We start from the raw sequence: 21,226 nt of genomic DNA on the forward strand, positions 1-21,226 counted from the left end.
CTTGAGAATTTACATATATCACATTTAAATGGCTTTTCACCGGAATGCGACATTTTGTGACATTTCAGACGATTAGATGTTACACACGAGTAACCACATTGAGAACATTTAAAGGGCCTTTCACCAGAATGAGCCATTTTGTGTATTTTCAGGTAACTAGATGTTATACATGAGTAATCACACTGGTCGCATTTATATGGTTTTTCACCTGAATGAGTCATTTTGTGTGATTTCAAATAACTCAACTGTTTACATGAGTAGTCGCATATATCACAATTATATGGCTTTTCCGCAGAATGGGTCATTTTGTGTTTTTTCATATCACCAGATCGTATACACGAGTAATTACATTGGTCGCATTTAAATGGCTTATCTCCAGAATGCGTCATTTTGTGTTGTTTCATCAATATATATGTAATACACGAGTAATTACATTGGTCGCATTTTAATGGCTTATCTTCAGAATGCGTCATTTTGTGTTGTTTCATCAATCCATATGTTAAACATGAGTAATCACATTGAGTACATACAAAAGGCTCTCTATCAGAATGTGTCAACTTATGTGCTTTCAAGCTATTAAGGTGCATATAGGAGTAGCTGCATTTATCACATTTAAATGGTTTTTCACCAGAATGAGTCGGTTTATGTAATTTTAGGCGATAAGATTGTGTAGACGAGTAATCACATTGATTACATTTAAATGGCTTTTCACTAGTATGAGTCGATTTATGTTTTTTCATATTATCAGATCGTGCACATGAGAAATTACATTGATTACATTTAAATGGCCTCTCCCCAGAATGTGCCATTTTATGTGATTTAAGTTTATCAGATCGCGCACATGAGAAATTACATTGATCACATTTAAATGGCTTTTCATCAGAATGCGACAATTTGTGTCTTTTCAGGTCATTAGATTTCACACACGAGTAATCACAATGATCACATTTAAATGGCTTTTCACTAGAATGAGTCATTTTGTGTCTTTTCATGTTATCCGATGTTATACATGAGTGATCACATTGGTCGCATTTTAATGGTTTTTCACCAGAATGAGTCATTTTGTGCAATTTTAAGTAACTAGACTGTATACATGAGTAGACGCACTTATCACATTTATATGGCTTTTCTCCAGAATGAGTCATTTTGTGTTTTTTCAACGCACCAGATGATATACACGAGTAATTACATTCGTCACAATAAAATGGCCTTTCCCCAGAATGTGTCATTTTGTGTTCTCTCATCGCTCTAGATGCTCTACATAAGTAATCACATTGATTACATTTAAATGGCTTTTCACCAGAATGTGTCATTTTGTGTATTTTCAAGACATAACGCTGTGCACACGAGTATCTGCACTTATCACATTTAAATTGCTTTCTTCCAGAATGAGTCACCTTGTGTATTTTCAGAAGATAAGATTGCATACACGAGTAATCACATTGATCACATTTAAACGGGTCTTCACCATGTAGCACACTTCCTACACCCTTGCCTTTCTTATTTGTTATTACTATTTTATGAACCGTTTTGTGAAGCTTCAATAAATATAACGATGCAAAAAAATCAAAACAAAAACTGCATACAAAATTTTTGTTATGAAACGATTTTTTCTCTATCTTTATCACAGCTAATAACAATTCTGAATCTATGACAGTAGGCTGTATTTGATCACATTTAGGAGGGTGATTGACGGCATCTATATTAGCAATCGTTTCATAATATATCCCGAGTTCTTCCTTAATGTCTTGTTCGTCTATCTGTATTTCATCGTATGACTCTTGTATTTCCGAAATTTCCTTTGAGAATGTGGCACTTACGGTGTCGGCCAATGCAGAAGTAGCAGGAATCAACTAAAAGAACACGAAGTATTACATCTAAGTAACCAGTAAAACATATTAAGTATATCAAACAAAAAAACATCTTACGGTAATGTACCAGAAAACTACAGTACCCCGGCCACATTATGAGAGGACAAAAATACAGCATTCCCCAACTTGTCATTCAAGGAAAGATCAATGGGAAGCGTAGCAGAGGACGGCGCCACATTTCATGGCTTAAGAACCTCCGTGATTGGTACGAGTGCAGCTCCGGGTAGCAGACGACAAAGATAAGATCGCCTTGATGGTGGCCGACCTCCGCTACAGTATGGCACAATAAGAAGAAGAAGGTGATGTCTTTACTTACCAGAGGCACTTAGCGGAAAAATACGAAGCTTGCAATTTGAGATTTTTTTTTGATAATTTACCATTACAACTGTAATCATTAATAAATGTGTATCTGAAAACATTATGAATATACTGAAGTCAAAGATAAACTTACAATTTAAGAAAAATGTTATAAAATGTGAATTTGTTAAATGGTCCCATCATATTTTTACATATTATTTTCGAATTCATTATTAAAATTTAGTTTATTAGGATTTCTATATTTTAGTGTAGAAATTTGACTAAATCATAGTTTTAATATTTTCTTATCTTAATTAAGTATGGTCCCACTATTGAAGCTCGATTTGATATAAATAAAAAGTATTTCAAGTCATACACATTTATATTAGCATGGAATATGCTTTACTAGATCACCGAGGTGTAAACGTTACGTATTGGCTGCCGAATATCTGATTTTCTGCCTACTGAATGCCGAATATCCAAATTCGAATGAAAATTTAATTGTGAAATAATATTAGGCTGCCACGCAAGCGGGCGGGCGTGGCTTGCTGGTGGCGCGGGCGCGCTGCGCTACTTTCGTGACTCCACCCTTTTTCGTAACCTTTGTCACCTGGGTGATGTTTTTGTTAGGTTTTCGCCTGGGTGATGATGAGTAAAGCATATTCCATGCTAATATAAATGTGTATAACTTAAAATCTTTTTAATTATATCAAATCGACCTTCAATATCGAGACCATACTCTATTAAGGTAAGAAAATATTAAAACTATAAATTAGTCAAAAACCTCTGCACTAAAATATAGAAAACTTAATAAACTAAATTTTAATAATAAATATGACTAAAACATAATATTTAATAATAAGATGGGACCCTTTGACAAATTCATATTTTATAACATTTTTTAAAAATTGTAAGTTTATCTCTGCCTTAAAATAAAAAATATTTTTCTTTTTACCGTTTTCAGATACATATTTATTAATTATTAAAACAGTTGAAATTGTAAATTATCAAAAAAATGCCTCAAATTGCAAGCTTTGTATTTTTTCGCTAAGTGCTTCAGGTAGGTAAAGACTTCACCTTGAAAGGGATTGTTGATAGAACAAGTGAATACCCTTGGAACTTTAATATATTATTTCAGATCTTTGCTTGTCTAGAAATCATACTTAACAGAATCGTTTAATCCTAGTTTAGACCTTGACAGTTTAGACGGCTAACTTATTGTAACAATTATAATACCTCAATACATAAATACAATAAACTACCTTCGATAGCCGCCGATAGCAGCCTTGTGTATACAATAGATGCGCTGAGATATCATACCTATGTTATGATGTTTTCTGTTAGCAATTTAAACTTGTTAACTCTTTAATATTTAGATTTCTTTAATTAAGTATATTTAGTTACTACCAAACCCTTTTCCCAAATTTTTTCTGCAATGGAACACTTCGCAAACCCGGAAATTTTAACGGAACACTTATTTTATTTTGTAGGTTATCCATTAGCGCAGCTAACCGATCTGCTAATTTTGGCAACTGTCGTTAAACTGACAAGACTTGTCAGCCGGTCAGTTAAAAACAATATACCCCATCTTTTTCATGCGCACGGTGTGAGAAAAGATGGTCCTCCACCTGTCATGGCCCCCACATCCCAAAGCGAGCCCCCAGGCTACGATCTTTGGCGGGCCCCCTACTTATCGCTAAGGTTACAGGCAATGTGACGATCTACAGCTGCATATTCCAAATGGTATTCGAGGTAAAATTAAGGGTATTTTAAGCGTTTTTTGTATTTTTAATACACCCACTTTTATGTTGATAATTTACAATTATGGACATGTCAAATATCGACAATAATCAAAAATTGTAAGTATGGCAAAACCACACATTATTAAATGTTAGTACACTTGAAGTGAAACAGCGCCGAAGACGTCATTTTTTTACTATTAGTGCATGTTCGTGATCGTTATCTCACTTGGCTAGTCGATCTCTCACGCCTCCACAGCGAGCCTCCACTTGCTCAAACTATTTGGTCCATATTCTGACTATATATAACAATATATGTGCTTGCCAGACCCAGGAATCGAACCTGGGACCCACAACGTTACAAACCGACGCTTAGGCCGCGCGGCCATCGTTGATATACTATCGAGCACTATAATTATTATCTTCACAGTAAACGTTGCGTACGTTAAAAACCTTAAACAATGACAGTACATAAGTTTCGTTCTTAACTTTCTTCTTTAAGCACTACGGTGCATGGTTGCAGCAGCACTCCCGTGCGGCTCCGTCTCGGGACGGAATGAGCACTTAAAATCACTTCTTTCAGACACGTTTAAAGTGTCATGGAAAGCGGCCGTGCATATCCACGGCTGTGCATATATTATGACGGGTGGTGGTGGGAACTATATAGTACATAACATTGTACACACCTGATTTAGTGGTTCGCATTCAGAATAACAGTAGCTGGGTCGAGGGTCCTCATGAACGGTTTGGCTTATTGTGTGTTCAACATTCTCTGCGTTTAAGTCTACTCCCTGAAACAAATCGAATATATTGTGATAAGGGTGTACCCTAATATCGGTAATGGCAACACCTAGCAGGAGATTGTTAGATAGTGGCCATATTATGCGAGCAGGGAACTCAGGATAAATGGGAACTGAAATACTTAAGGGGCGTGGAGAAACAGGCAACCGATCTCGAGTGTGAAAGAATATGGGATAAACTTAAAGATATACCTCAGTTAAGGCATGCTCTAAAAAGATCGTGGCTAGGCGATGCGCGGATTAAGGGTCGCGGGTGCAAATGTCGCATGCCGACCGAAATAAAATTTGTCATATAAATCCAAAATGCCTCCATTTAATGTTCTGTTTATTATACTATTAGTAACAATAATAATATATTCATTGACATGTTTTCTTTTTCCAAGTAAATGGGTAACGTTTTTAGTCATCTTTACACGATTTAAGAATTAATACCCCCGTTGCATCACGAAATAAATTGACGTATTCACACCTCGACGTTCGTCCTCCGAATGCCAGCGAGTCCAAAATTTCGTCGCGCCTATAGTTGAAAATTATTTGCCGTTTCACTGATGTATCGTCTTAAACACGTGTCAAGAATACGTTTGTATTTTATTCTGACAACTTTACTGCTCTCGGTTTATGCACAGACGCTCATTCAATATGGGTCTATTTGAAGGCTGCAACACACACTATTGCACGTCTATAATGTGTATAATTTATTTTCATTGGACGCTCACACATTCAAAACCTTGCTTAAAAATGTAGTGTATTGGGTATAGCCTACCTGAATTGTATTTATTAAAATGATCTGTGTACATATATGTTGTAATTACACAGCATGCCAATGACCCGTCCATATATATAAAGATAACATCCAATATATATAATTATATATGTATATATGATATATTATATAAAGATAAAAATCCAAAATAATAAAAAAAAGGTTTTTAGGAAAAACATATAATTTAATTTATTTCTGTTACAATAATAATTACTTTATTCATTTTATAGAAGTTTCTCAAAATAATAAACATTTCTAAGGCCTTGTTTCTTTTGTTCAGATAATTGGTACGGCATAAAACACAGTATGCAAAGGGATACTTTGCAATTTGCTACTGAGTTTCGTACCACTTTCAGCGTAGTGCTGCAATAACCACATCTACGAAGTGTACATTTTTCAGGATAATGATTCGAATTGATATCGTCAGGAAATGTAGGTCGACCAACCCTTTTTCGTGAAGTCAAAGATCCTATTAGCTGATCAGCCAACTTGTTTCTAAAGTGAAGATGTGTAATATGTTTTTTTTCATTATCCAACACAGCTTGGTATTCTGTAATTCCTTCAAATAATCTCAGGAATGCGTCTTCACCCATGTCTTCCAGGTCTTTCACCCTAAAACCTCCGCTTCTCTCATTTTCCATCCTCAGACAATAACAAAAATATATGTTCTGCAATATAGGCGTCTACTTATACATATAACATTCCATAACTTTTATATCTCATTCTGAGATATGTATTTCAAAAAATTATTACAGTTTGAATGAAAACAAAAATAATTATTTTACCGGTAATGTTTATATAAATCATTTTTTTTAAAGAATGCCACATATCATCAAATTACTCGATAGCAACTAATTATCCACAAAAAATAACTTGTAATTGTGAAAGTTCACTATAGTGTTATATGAAATTAGATGTATTGTGGTTTAGAAATTATTTTTACTGTCTATATTATGTAAATCAAAAAGGGCCCAAATTATAAAATTTGAGGTTAGATTCTTGACATGCCACTCAATAATTTGATATTATTTTAATATTAGACATACAATTTATAGGTGAAATACAAAGAACTATATATTCATATGTGTAGTATAAATGTACTTTGTTTTCAGCAAAGAAGTCACAATTTTCGAAAAACAAGAACTTAAAAACACTGTTGTTGAAAAACTGGCAGCTATCATGTCGCTAAATGTACACCGGTCAAATAACTGACCGGGACGCATTTTTCGTAATCTACTCAACATGTGCAAGTTTTAGGGCCGTTGGTTAGATTCAAGACATCTGTGTGTTATCTGAGAATGGTTAAAACCCATAAGGGTGTTTATAACTTGTAAAATTAAAGAAAATATAGACCTTAATGTTGCCGGTCTCAAAACTATCCATTTTTGGCTTATGACCTATAAAGGGTTAGAGGCGAGATACGGTTTATTACAGGTTTATTCCTGCAATGTTCAAAAATACGGGAAACTGCTAATATGGCTGTATCATTTTTTTGTTAAAATAACTACAGATACGTGCGGGAAATTCGCAGTCGATGAGCAGTATTTTTGTTGTTTATAGGAGGTACCTACGTCAATTTTTGTCTTATAGGTCAAACACGGACATAAATCATGTCTCCTTCGTTACAGATAATTTAACCTGAGGTAATAAATAATGGTGAATTATATCCAGCAGCTTTTATAATACAAGGGCATTTTTTGATGGACTTGATGACACGTTATTGGAATTATCGTGAGTATTTTGATATAGTAATTGTCAGGACAATTAAATCACTAGATTTTAATTAATGAAAACTAACCTCAAAATATTCGGGTTTCTCCTGCTTTATATAAGTGTGACCGTCCGGGCTGTTTGGATGGGTAATTTTTGCATCAAACAAAAGCTTGTCTTTTGTTTCCGACTGGCTCTCGTCACAATCTTGCTTTACATCCATGTTTGCGTGTTTAAAAGGTAAAATAATATATGAAAGCGACAACGAATTACGAAACAACGTGGTACGGTACTATTTTGTACAGTGTTGCCATATTTTTGTCAAATGCAAATAGCGTCTGACCCAAAGAGTAGTATCTCTTTGGTGTAGCCCGTAAAAAATATTAAGTTAAAAATGTATTTGTATGAAAATTCCAGATATTCACAGGTTTTTTAGATTTTTAGATTAAGAAAATTTGTTTTAGTATCATATTCTGTTTCACAATAATAATTATTACTTAGGTAGGTACTTATATTATTAATTTATACGAAATTATAGTACTTTTTTCGTAGGTACTCTAGTAATTTTTACTATCACAAGAGTACCTACCTTATCATAAAACAAACAAATTATTTTTGATAAGGAAACTGAAAATTCTGTGTGTTTGAAGGTATTTGCTAAGCAGATGACATGATTGCAACCGACTCACCTTATCGTAAAAAACATCTCAAAATAAAGTAGGTACCTAGATCTAAAATTTCGATATTCCCGTTCGATAAATTAGTGCAAAGAAGTATTATAAATTTGCAATATAATAAAGTTTGGCGAATTAAGAAATAAAAGAGTTCGAATTAAATACCCTTTGACTTTGGATTCAAATGAAATTTATTGAATACGCCAGTTAGCATTTCTATGCAGAAGAGATAGGGAGGTACCTACTTAAATAAACAAAGTCTGGGAATTTCTCAAATAATTCTCCTTTATTTTTTTATGAAATAATACAGAAATCCTATGCATTTTCAACAGCTGACAAGGCTGAAATAATATAATTTCTTGGACAGCGTGGGTACTATAATAAAATTCGGTGACAAAAAGATGTTTCTGTAGTTTATGGTTTATTAGTCAGCGTTTCTGTTCGCGCGTTCTTTTGTTGCTACGATAATCTGTCGCGAATGTATGCTTTCAATTCCAAAAATGGACGTGAAATACGATTCGGATGAATTGGATTCTGATGCAGAGCGGCAGATGTCCTTACACAATCGATATAATCAGGATACCAATACTTATATAAAGCGAGAGAATCCCGACGAATCCAGTTGCGCTTTTGAGGTTAGTTTTTAAGGCAAATAAAATTTCAATTGGTGTCAGCCAATTGTTTTGTGGATCCTCTCATGAAACACGTAGTTAATCCGGCTTATCTATGTGTAAGACTTTCAAATATACCCGTATATTAAACTTTCAAACAAATTAGGTACTTGTTTTCAAATTTTAATAACGAAGTACCAACTGATGTGATCACAGAAGACAGAATTAATGGAAACTGAAATAATTAACGGGTGTGGAGTAACAGGCAACCGATTTCGAGTGTAGAAAAATGTGGGATGAACGTAAATACGTGTCAAGAAAACGTCATTGTAAGCTTGTACTTCATTCTGAGAACTGCTCTCGGTTTATGCTCTGACGCTCATTTAATGTTGTTATACTTAAAGGATGCTTCTTCTTCTTCTTCCACCCTGTCACGTCCCAACATTGGGGCATAGGGCAAGCACAAGTTGGCGCCACTTCCCTTGGTCCATCGCCAACTCTTGCGCCTCCCTCCATGTCAGACCTGCAGCACGTAGGTCGCTCTTGTAACACCGCTGCCGGGTGAGGGAGGGTCGGCCACGGCGACGTAACCCTTGAGGCTGTGCCACAATGGTACGAAGTGCCGCACTCTTTGGCGGCATCCGGAATACTTGTCCTAGCCACGTAAAGCGTCTCTTCGTGATAATTTTAAACTTCAATGGAGTTAAAGGATGCAACACACACTATTATAGGAAAGTTTATAACGAGTGTTTCATTTTCGTAGGACACACATTCATAACCCTGCTTCAAAATGTAGTGTATTGAGAATTCTATTTATTATTCTGTTCTGTGGGTGTGATTATAATAAATGTATTTTACCTCCTATAAGTTGCACGAAGACAACACAAATACATGCTTGGATAAGATGGTTTTATTAAGACGATACATCAGTGAAACTGAAAATAATTTTCAACTATAGGCGCGACGAAATTTTGGACTCGCTGGCATTCGGATAGCGAACGTCGAGGTGTCAATACGTCAATTTGTTTCGTGATGGCGAAGGGGGTATTAATTCTTAAATCGTGTAAAGATGACTAAAAACGTTACCCATTTACTTGAAAAAGAAAACATGTCAATGAATATATTATTATTGTTACTAATAGAACAATACACAGAACATAAATGGACGCATGTTGGATTTATATGACAAATTATATTTCGTTCGGCATGCGTCATTTGCACCCGCGACCCGCAATCCGCGAATCGCCTAGCCACGATCTTTTTAGACCATGTTCTGATTCATCTGAATGGAGTTGGTGACGTGATATTTGACAGTTTCCAACTAGGTACTTATTTGGTCAGCATTATTGCAGATTGTAAAGAATGCTTTTGCGATAAAATGTGTACATGTGGGGCAATGGCAACCGGACAAAACAGAACATGAAGAAATAGAACAGTGACAAAACAGAACAGCCAGTGGATCTATTTATTAATTAAATACTTATAAAACTGAAGTTTATAAAGGAAATATTTTTTAATAGGTATTGTATAAATCACTGCATGTAGGCCATTCGGCGTAAAAACCTCAATATATCTGCTTGATTTTGATAATCATGTACAACTCCACAGAATTATTAAACTCATTATTTCGTTGTACCTAATCAGCCAAGCATTTTAAACATATTAGATTGATTAAGACGAGATATACCTATGTTTGCCGCAACTCCGAATTGAGTCCAGTTTAATTGAGGCTTTCCAGCATAGAGGTATTAAATAAAAAGAGGGGCAAGGAATCGGCTTTCTCATACAACTGAATGAAGCAGGCCAACAATAGCCGACAACTTAGAAATAGCGACGCGATAAAAAAAGTGCAGGGCATCACAGAGGATTTACTTTGGTCATTATAACGTACCCATATAATATAATGTTAACGTGGAAATTTTACCGTACATTGATTACCTGCCTGCTTCACCATACTTTCATAAAACCTGCCGCCCCTAGGTTTCCAGTGATCAGAAATGCAGACATTATATACCTAATTTCATTTTGTTTTTCGGCGTATTGAAAAGCTGTGTCAAAATCTGTACAACATTATAGAGATACGACAATTTCAATATTTAATGTTATATTTTTCCTGAAATGTCATAGTTCTGTTTTGTCACCGTTCTGTTTATTCATGGAACGCGGAATGACGCTCAACGTCAAAAAAGTTGGACTTCTGAGCATTATTATTTATATGGTCATTATATTTATAAAGAATGTATTAAAAAACGTCTTTCAGGGGCTATTCCCTCGGATGTAAACAAGTAAATAGTATCGACCTGGGTTCTGATAAGTGTTTTTATGAGCGGTCGATAGCAGTAGCGAAGGTGCAGGTAGGCAGTTAAGTTCTGCTAAAAATAGTGACATTAAACTTTGTCAGTCGTACGTATTTGTTTTTATTGAACTAATACCTACTATAATTATTTACAGATGGTATTGATTAGTTTTCTGCCTAAACCAAACCATGTTCGTTTTAGTTTATTTTGGGCGATACAACAAAATTGTGCACACATTTTCTTACATATTACACATATTATTGGTTCATTTTTTTAATTCATTAAGCCCTGCCTGACCCAAGCTATCATACATAAAATATTAAAAGATATGTATGATTTAATTGCATAATTTCAGATATTCTATAGATAGGCGAATATTTTTGACTATTATCTATTATGTCTTGGTTTTCGCAGGGTTTAATCGAATTTTAAAAATTAACTAACACCATCTGTAAATTGTAATCTTATTTCAATGAAAACATATACGTATGACTTACAAAGTTTAGTGTGAACTATTTATGGCGGATCTTAACAGCCTACCTCCACCGTTCGCCACTGCTCGATAGTAATGTAGTTCATGATAGGTATGTTTCAACTGGTAGGTATATATTTATTCATGCTACCTACGGCCACTAGGTACATTATATATTATCGTTTTTTACCACCTTAGCATTAAAACAATTTGCCTAGGCACTAAACAAATTGTGGACATGCATACAAACTTTTCATTTCATCTGTTATCATAGTGCAGTGGATGATTGAATTCTCATAAAAGCCTCCATGGTAGTCTTATATCGCCGCCTGATTTCCAGGTTGTTCTATTTCACATTTCTAAGAAAAATTACTTTTTAATGTCATTTTGTTCTATTTCCAGAACTCTGTTTAACCTATTAGTCAGAATATAAAAATTATGAACGCATTTGTCGATAATGTCGAAAATAAGTTATTCTTTTATATATGCAGAACACAGTTTTTAATATATATAGGTTGTGCAATTATTTCAATGTGAACTTTCAAATTGCTCTCCTGAGAATTTTACAGAAAATGACATAGAACAACCTGGCAATCAGACAGCGATTTATATATTGGTGGTACAATTTATTATTTTAATGTGAACTTTCAAATTGCTCTCCTGAACATTTTACTGAAAGTGACATAGAACAACCTGAAAATCAGGCAGCGATATAAATTCGTTGTACCCAGAAATTTTTGTCAAAAATACGATTAATTTTTCTGTTTATTTTCTTCAGGTTGACGCTGCTAGCAGCATTATGGCTGTGTCAGAAGCAGAGGTGATTTACTCCGACATACAGATCGATGAGCATGACCTCAAAAAGGAACTCGAAGAATACAATGTAAGGTTTAAAAATAAATACGCGATTATACTTATCGTAAGGAATAGGGAGTGGAGAGGTAGGTTTGGTTAACTCCAAACAAATTATACCCCATTTATTCTTCTTTTCTTTCTTCTTTTGCCATATCCGCCCTTTAACTGGAGCATATGGACACCACGCGGCGCCTCCAAGAATCCCTGTCGCTCGCCAGTCTTCTTGCTTCGTCCCAGGTCAAACCAGCATCCCGTAGCTCTGCTGTATACACTCTGTAGATTGTATTTAGTGGCCTTCCAGGACGCCGGAATCCGGTCGGCTTGAAGAACAAGCATGCAAGGTTGAAGTTGTCTTCTGGCATCCACAGGACGTGGCCGAGCCAGGTCCAACGTCGCCTCTTCACTTTCAGCGTGAAGAGAGGCTGCTTGGTGCGTTCTCTTATTTCGTTGCTCCTAAAGTCATACCACCGCACACCCAGTATTCGTCGCAAACATCTGTTTTAGAAGCTTAGTATACGGTTGCTCTGAGCCTTAGTAAGGTGCCATGAAGCAGCACCGTCAGAATGCAAGCATCGAATAGGCGGCATTTGGTTTTGATGTGTACCCCCATCTCCCGTGATGTGTACCCCCAGGTACTTGAAGCTATCGACGCTCTCGATGTTTTGTCCGTCGCTAATCAGAGGAATCATTTATTAATCCCCAACAATAAATAATATTTATAGACAGTGTTACAAGTACAATTAAATGATGTTATTTCTAGGAAGTTACTAGACCGATTGCATAGGGTAGAGCGGTTCCCCGATGGTCGTGGTTACGTTGATTGACTGTGAGTGCTGAGTGATAAGAGATGATAAAGTAGGTAGAAATACTTCCTTTGTATATTGATTGAATGCAATGGCATGTATCGAGGCGACACTGTTGTCAGCAAATTCTTTTTGTCGCCCGGAACCAACTTGTCAGAGGTCTGTGTCTAGACAGCCTCTTCATATTGCTTCCGAAAGAATTTCTTTACGAGGTGATATTTGTTTTGTTCAATTGTTTCAAATTCAGATATGTTTCAAAAATACATTGTAATAGGAAGTCGCGAACTAAGCGATTTTATAAAGAATCTGCAGGCTTGCGTCTGAAGCAAATGTCACTTTGTCTAGATGACGACAAATGTGACTTCTGGCGTACGTGTTCAAACATGATTTTGATGAAGGGTACATACATGATATAGTTTACATTGTAGGTTCAACTTAATGCTATGTGGGTATTACTTAAATAAATTAGGCATGTTTGAGATTCACGATGGGCAGCCACATACTTATCTTTATGTCATCATCAACAACCTGGATCTATCCACTGCTGAATTAAGGCCTCTTCAAGCTGATTCCACTTCTGTCGGCTATGTGCGTTGCGTTGCCAGGTACTTTCGCAGAACTTAACTATAAGCGGCCTCCAGGTCTACCTTGCGGAGGTTTTGTACCTTTTGGGTACCGCTGGATGACTAGATTTGTCCAGCGATTGTTCCTTCTTCGAGACATGTATTCAGCATATTTCCATTTGAGGTTTTTAGTGAACTCTATTAGGTACATCGAAAACCCTTGTCTGTTTGCTTTTCAATCATTCCGCCTTTTGTCCTTTCGCTTTATGCCCAGCACGCACCCCCCCCCCCCATACCGCGCTTTGCCATTCCAAGTTTCTGGATCTCTCTTCTTATGGTCCATGTTTCACACGCATATGTGATTACGGGAAGCACCGTGTCCGGAAATTTGTACGTATGCAGTTCGCTGTATCACACTTCACCTTGAAAAGGTTTATCAGATATATGTGGTCGTATATTAAAGATCGTCCAACTTCTTTGGCTCGTAGAGTACTGAGATAAAATTCTTGTCTAAATAAAACACGGTTTTTGTCGGTATACAGGAAGCCAGCGGCAAACAAATTTTAAAAACAGCCGATATACTAGATTATTTGTTATGTTAAGTTAGGTTAGGTTAGGATCTAATAAAATTGGAACATTTTTGTCTGCGATGCTCTACGAACAACGCGTATTTTTTCACCTCGGTGCTTTAGTGATAGCCGTATAGTATACAGTCATCTCTTTCCGATAAGAAAGCTCACGGCGAACTGTGCTACGGTGAAATGTAATACGTACAATTTACATCTAACCGCTATACTCTGCGTATTTTTCTTCATATATATCTTATATATTTATGTAAGTGTTTCTAAAACACACGTAGGTATATCAAATATCCTCAAACTTTCATACATTTTTTTTGCAAATGTAAGTAATGTACCTCTATGGTACTGATAATATGATCATATCCATCTTTCTCTATCGATACGTCCTATAAAGCAATAGACAAGAATAGATATTAGACAGTGTACAAAAATTTGGTCAGCGTTGTTCTAGTAAGGAAAGAATGCTTCCCCGATGAATACACCAAAAGACAACTCTATTTTTTAAGTTTGCAACAAAAAAATAAGCAAAGATCCTTAGAATAATATGCTTATACCCATAACCTATTAATTTGGTTTTTCAGAATCGTCGAAGAATAGATATGACAAATATAAAATTGGAGACCGATTCACAGCAAGTTGACAGCAACAAAGAGTCTACTGAAGACACATCGCCCCCATTCAATTATGAAGGTCTTGAAAAAAGTTGCCCGTATTCGGAACATAGGCCAATAAAACAGGTACTTTCATTTAAACTACTGTACAATATAGGTACCTACAAACATGTTATAGGGCGAGGGGTGGGGGTAGGCTGTGAAGGTCCGCCATAAATAGTGCACATTGGACTTTGCCAATCATCCGTATTTGTTTTTTTTAAGTAATGCTACAATTAGTTACAGATCGTGTTGGTTAGTTTTTAAAAATCAAATAAACCCTGCGAAGCCCAAGTCATAATAGATAATAATCAAAAATACTTGTCTATCTTTAAAATATCTAAAATTTTGCAATTAAATCATACATAACTTTGATATTTTATAGATACGGGTGGCTTAATATTTTTTATCTAATATAGTTTGAATTCTAATGGAGTCAAGCTCTGTACTATTCCATTTAAGTCGTTTCTCGCGACCCGGGTTTCGCCTTTCGGAATCTTCAGGCGTCGTGTACACCCACCAAAGGCAAACACACACTGACAACGAACAATCTTAACTCTTCCTTATATAGTAAATCAATATAATAAAGTAGGTAAAAATTCCATTACCTACCTATCTAGTCAGAGGTAAAAAATAAAAAAAAACAACAACAAACAAATTATGAATTGTTGAAGTGTTAGTAAAAAACCTAATTAGTAAAAACCCTATCTTATTAATAACAATGCAATGGACAGCATATTATTATAATAAATCATCAAACCTAATAATAGGTCATTATTCTTTATAATCAATAAAAATACTACACTAAAGAGGTGTAAATCGTCAATTCTAAGAAAATAATTAATGGAGTTAACTAATGAGATATTAGTCTTTAATAATACTCTTACATGGTACCTACGTTTATAACATTATTATTTTTATTTTTTTTAAATATACATATAAACTCCATTAATATAATATATATAACTCACCTAATATAATATATATGTATATAATACACACCTATACATACCTAAATCCTCATCCATACAATCTCATACAAACATATATATAAATTTTGTGTCAATGACATTGACCATAATATAGTCTCATATGTAAAACATCATAAAGGATATAACAAAGGGCTACTAGGAAAGTTAAGTTGAGCGCCAGGTTCGACTCCTGAGTCTGGCAAGTACACATATTGCTTTTCGATTTGTGTATGGGTCCAGGGTATGGACTTAATAGGTTGAGCAAGTGGCCAACATCCATTTATCGTAAAAAAAAATGTGTGCGGCCGGTATGATCTTATAATTGCGTTTTTCTCAAAACTCGATTCTTGGTCAACCAATTTTTTTTTTTTTTATCAATCAAATTTATTTATTTTACATATAATGAACATAACAAATTATAAATTCAAAGCGTTCACGACATGACATAAAATAAGTGTTAACAATTTAAAAAAATAAAATACAGAGAATAAGTAATAAAATCAGAAATAAAATAATAAAATAAGTAACAAAATAAAAGTAGAAAAACTTATAAAACAACGTCCACCTAAATTCACCCTCACGTAAGTGGAATATCTCAACATCCGTCAAGTGCTCTTTTGCTTCTGCGACGATGATATTATACTGCGAGTCGCTATAATCGATTCATATATTTATAATATAACAACTGACATCAAATAGTATCCTAATACATCAATTCTACATATTATATAGTGAAACGAAACCAAAGAGTTACTCCAGTGTATTTAAACTCTACTTCGGTCAAACGGCCATCAACATATAATTCGTATTATAAAAAAATGAACGTTCTGTGAATTTTCTGCGCCATACGATGGACAAGGAGATTAATTGATATTAAGACTATTGCAAAATACTAACAGCATATCGATACCCACGTTCGATATTGTGTAAACAGCTACAAGCGTTTCTCTATGAACACTTATTTTTAAATTACTTTCGCATCAATTAACTAAACTAGTAATTCTGTATATTATATGGTTCAGAGGAGGGCTACTTGTAATGTGAATGCAAAGTTAAAAAATCGTCACGCTGTCTGCATCGTTTACCATTTATTCTACTATAAAGACTGGGCGGTCCTCGTGGTTCAATGAATAATGCACCGGGTCATTGCCTACTCAAGTAGAAACCCGATACATTCACAACGACTGCTCCTACTTTTTCCACCCCTCCCGTTGTTGTCTATGGATGACCTATCATTGTTCTATAGAGTGCTCATACTGACGCGGATGTCGTATTCACACAGGGAATGGTTTGATTTGAATAGATAAGTTACATGATAAATGATACACTAGCATTAACACACCATCTACAAATCTAATGCATAGATCAATGTTACATATTTTTTGTAAATCGATATTACAACCGATTTTGTGTGAAGGGCTAGTCTGACTTTGACAGCTGATGAATAACAGGATTGTATATTATTTATAATTTAATAATATATTTGATTTGAGAATTTTTTATAATTCAATTTGAAAAAAGAAAGGGCGAATCAATATGTCAAGCAATCTGGGATCTGATTTTCACAGCTGAAAAGTGGACCACTCGTTGCTTGTGCAAAAAGTTATGCTCAGGCTTTATTAATCTAAAGATGGCGGTGACCGGATTCTTATCTGGTGCACCAGGTTTGATTCCCGGTAAGGTCACAATATAAGTATGTGGTTGTCTAAAATACCGTCTTGTTATGTTATTCTACGACTGCACTAAAGTCACTAGGCCCCATTGCCTGTTACAGTGTTAAAAAGAATATACATAATATATTGAATTATATACCTACTTTTTGTGATCTCCCCCCAAATGTGATGTATCGAGATGCATTTTTCTTGCTTTATTTTTTTTGTTTATCGTCTATCATGGTGGACGTGAGATGAATAAATTAAACACTGGAATTGTAGTCAGAAACGGCGTGATTTCGTTACATTAATATCTAATAATTGTTACATTTTTATACAAATTCTTTTCAATTTAATTTTGGCGGAAGCGAACTTGACACTGCTTACTGTTTTGCTGTCAAAAATGCTTCTCCCTCGCCAAAACACACTGCAGCTTTCGAAACGGTACAAATGCGGCGTTGCCAATCTTGTTTTTTTAACGGCATTTAGACAATGTTGCCGGTTAGATATTTAACATTTTTTATTTATTTTCGCAATCAACCCTTACTATGTGTCGGCTTGATAATGGCTCGGGATTCTCTAAATCCACAGAGACATCCCCAAATGGGGACCATTCGGCGGTGTAACATTTAGTATATGTATTCAAAAAGAAGATGGTCAATTGATTTTATCTAATTGGCTTCCTAGACTTCATCACATTTACATTTGCCGGAAAATTGCTATTAAACTTTTTATTTTTAGGTGATCGCTGATAACACCGTAATGGCTGACGGAATGTCAGAAGTAAAGGAAACTTACATCATACAGATTGATGAACAAGATATTAAAAGAGAAGTCGAGGAATACAACAAGAGCTTTACAAGAATACGCGAATTGGTAGCTGTTATAAAGTTGGAAAAAAAATATTTTTATGATAATAATTTTACGTGCAGTATATGCTATAATTATTTTGCATCGTTAGAGTTGCTCGAGTTTCACAAAGCGTTGCATAAAGAAACAAACAACGACATCACTACTATGGATGTAAAACAATGTGAACGTGGCAAAACCAATTCATCTGGTGGTCTAACGCTATTTAAAAGTGAAAAATCTAATGTCTCATGTAATACATCTGGTCAATCAGACAAAATGACTTTTTCCGGTGAAAAGCCATTTAAATGTAGTGATTGTGCTTACTCGTGCATGAAATCTGGCAGAATGAAATCACACAAAATGACTCATTCCGGTGAAAAGCCATTTAAATGTAATGATTGTAAATTTTCATGCATAACATCTGGTCACATGAAATTACACAAAATTACTCATTCTGGTGAAATTCCATTTAAATGTAATGATTGTGATTACTCGTGCATAACGTCTGGCAGAATGAAATCACACAAAATGACTCATTCCGGTGAAAGCCATTTAAATGTAATGATTGTGATTACTCGTGCATAACATCTGGCAGAATGAAATTACACCAAATGACTCATTCCGGTAAAAAGCCATTTAAATGTAATGATTGTGATTACTCGTGCATAACATCTGGCAGAATGAAATCACACAAAATGACTCATTCCGGTGAAAAGCCGTTTAAATGTAACGATTGTAAATTTTCATGCATAACATCTGGTCACATGAAATTACACAAAATGACTCATTCTGGTAAAAAACCATTTAAATGTAGTGAATGTAATTTTTTATGCGTATCATCAAGCAATATGAAATCACACAAAATGACTCATTCAGGTGAAAAGCCATTTAAATGCAGAGAATGCAATTACTCTTGCATATCAGCTAGCAAGATGAAATTACACAAAATGACTCATTCCGGTGAAAAGCCTTTTAAATGTAATGATTGTGATTACTCGTGCATAACATCTGGTCACATGAAATCACACAAAATGACTCATTCCGGTGAAAAGCCATTTAAATGTAATGATTGTGATTACTCGTGCATAGCATCTGGCAGAATGAAATCACACAAAATGACTCATTCCGGTGAAAAGCCATTTAAATGTAATGATTGTGATTACTCGTGCATAGCATCTGGCAGAATGAAATCACACAAAATGACTCATTCTGGCGAAAAGTCATTTAAATGTAATGATTGTAAATTTTCATGCATAACATCAGGTCACATGAAATTACACAAATTGACTCATTCTTGTAAAAAGCCATTTAAATGAACTGAATGTAATTTTTCATGCATATCATCTGGTCATATGAAATCACACAAAATTAGTCATTCCAGTTAAAAGCCTTTTAAATATAATGATTGTGATTACTCGTGCATATCATCTAGTCACATGAAATCACACAAAATGATTCATTCCGGTGAAAAGCCATTTTAATGCAGAGAATGCAATTACTCTTGCATATTAGCTGGCAACATGAAATTACACAAAATGACTCATTCCGGTGAAAAGCCTTTTAAATGCGATGATTGCGATTACTCATGCATACGGTCTGGTAGCTTACAATTACACAAAAATAATCATTGCGTGTAAAATTCATTATAATGTGAAGACATTTAGTTTTTTACATAATCACATTACTTTACCTTGCCGTGGTACTTGGATCATTCGTGCCATTGCGGGAGACGGTATCTTGCACAGTTAAACTACAGTATCTCGCCAGAGACAGTTGACATTCTGCCATCAATAATTTGATGCACTTAGTAGTCGGCCACGCCGTGAAGGCTAAGGCCTCAGAAGTTTCACGTCAGGATGGCATAACTACCACAATCGTGCCATGGCACCACTAAGAATGGCGTTTCACCTTAAATTTGCCAGAATTGCATCAGCGACGACCTTCGAAGAAAGGAAAACATTATTTTGATATACTACTAGATGAGGAGTTCCCATTCAAGTGTCATTTTAAAAATGTCCTACAAAAGAAGATATTACGAATATCGTCTTATATTTCCTTGTAGGTATAATGCGTTACGACAGTTAACATGGATTCCCTAATTTCACCCGTATTGCACTGGCTGTAAAACTAAATTTGCGTGTTTGGAATAGTGACCCTAAGGGTGTATTTTCAACAAAATTCATGTCTAAGCGGACAGAGAAAGTCGTCATGTGCTCACTATATGTTAGAGTAAGATGCAAGCTAGATCGGGCTTACTTATAACTATTGCCAGGTCCTTTTCGAGACAAATATTAAGTGAGCTTATATCGAGTTAAGTCCGCCGATCTAAAAACAGTAAGTTTTAACACTGGCCGAGTCGCTGAAAATCGGGCGTCATTTTAAGAAGCATATGATTCATCCAGTATTATATCAATGTTAACAACCAATTATATTTTTTTCTCTCATGGGATTGGAAATATTAGGATCGTCGCAGTAAAAACACTCGTGGAAACTGAGTATCATTTAGCACAGAGGGGAAACTAGTAATTGTCATTCGGATGAATACCGAAGGCAGAGAATGAGAATGGAAAGCCAAAGAAGCTATGCAGAATGTGATTATAGTAATAATACATGTTTAACTCTGACTACTTTAAATTACACAAAGTCGCTCATTCTGATGAAAACTCATTCAATTGTTAGGTTCATGTATAACATCTAGTCAAATTCGAGGGCTTAGTGTCAAACAACACTATCTACAAAAGTGCAACTTTACAGGAGAGCCAAAAATCGTTATTTTAGATTCTTGTAACTCAACAAGGGAAATTTTTATTTAAAATCTTATGTAATATTTTATAATTTATTGTGTATTGTACATTTATATTGCTTATGATGATGTAAAAATTTATAGGTATAGTTTTTAAAAAATATGAAAACAAGGGTAATTTATGTAGTTAGCGCTAAACTTTACTGACGATTTAATAAGAAATTAGAAAAGATTGACATAACGTTGTTTGACTATCATGTAGTCGTAAATGTAAAATAACGTTATCTCAAAAAAAAAGAAAAACACTTTTTTGTAGATAACG

General features: G+C 35.0%; 1 protein-coding gene across 1 annotated transcript; it reads left to right on the plus strand.

Moving 5' to 3' along the window:
• Window positions 1-8,354: 8,354 nt before the first annotated feature.
• LOC147076371 (uncharacterized) lies at window positions 8,355-19,433 on the plus strand. The gene is made up of 5 exons (XM_085941593.1): window positions 8,355-8,489; window positions 12,013-12,117; window positions 14,618-14,773; window positions 18,051-18,332; window positions 19,425-19,433. Exons 1-5 carry the CDS (start codon window positions 8,355-8,357, stop codon window positions 19,431-19,433), a joined length of 687 nt encoding a protein of 228 aa, XP_085797719.1.
• Window positions 19,434-21,226: the final 1,793 nt, after the last annotated feature.

The sequence above is a fragment of the Rhyacophila brunnea genome, unplaced genomic scaffold, assembly GCF_057557595.1.
Source record: "Rhyacophila brunnea isolate RB1 unplaced genomic scaffold, BYU_Rbru_1.0 scaffold_13, whole genome shotgun sequence".
NCBI classification, from domain to species: Eukaryota; Metazoa; Arthropoda; class Insecta; order Trichoptera; family Rhyacophilidae; genus Rhyacophila; species Rhyacophila brunnea.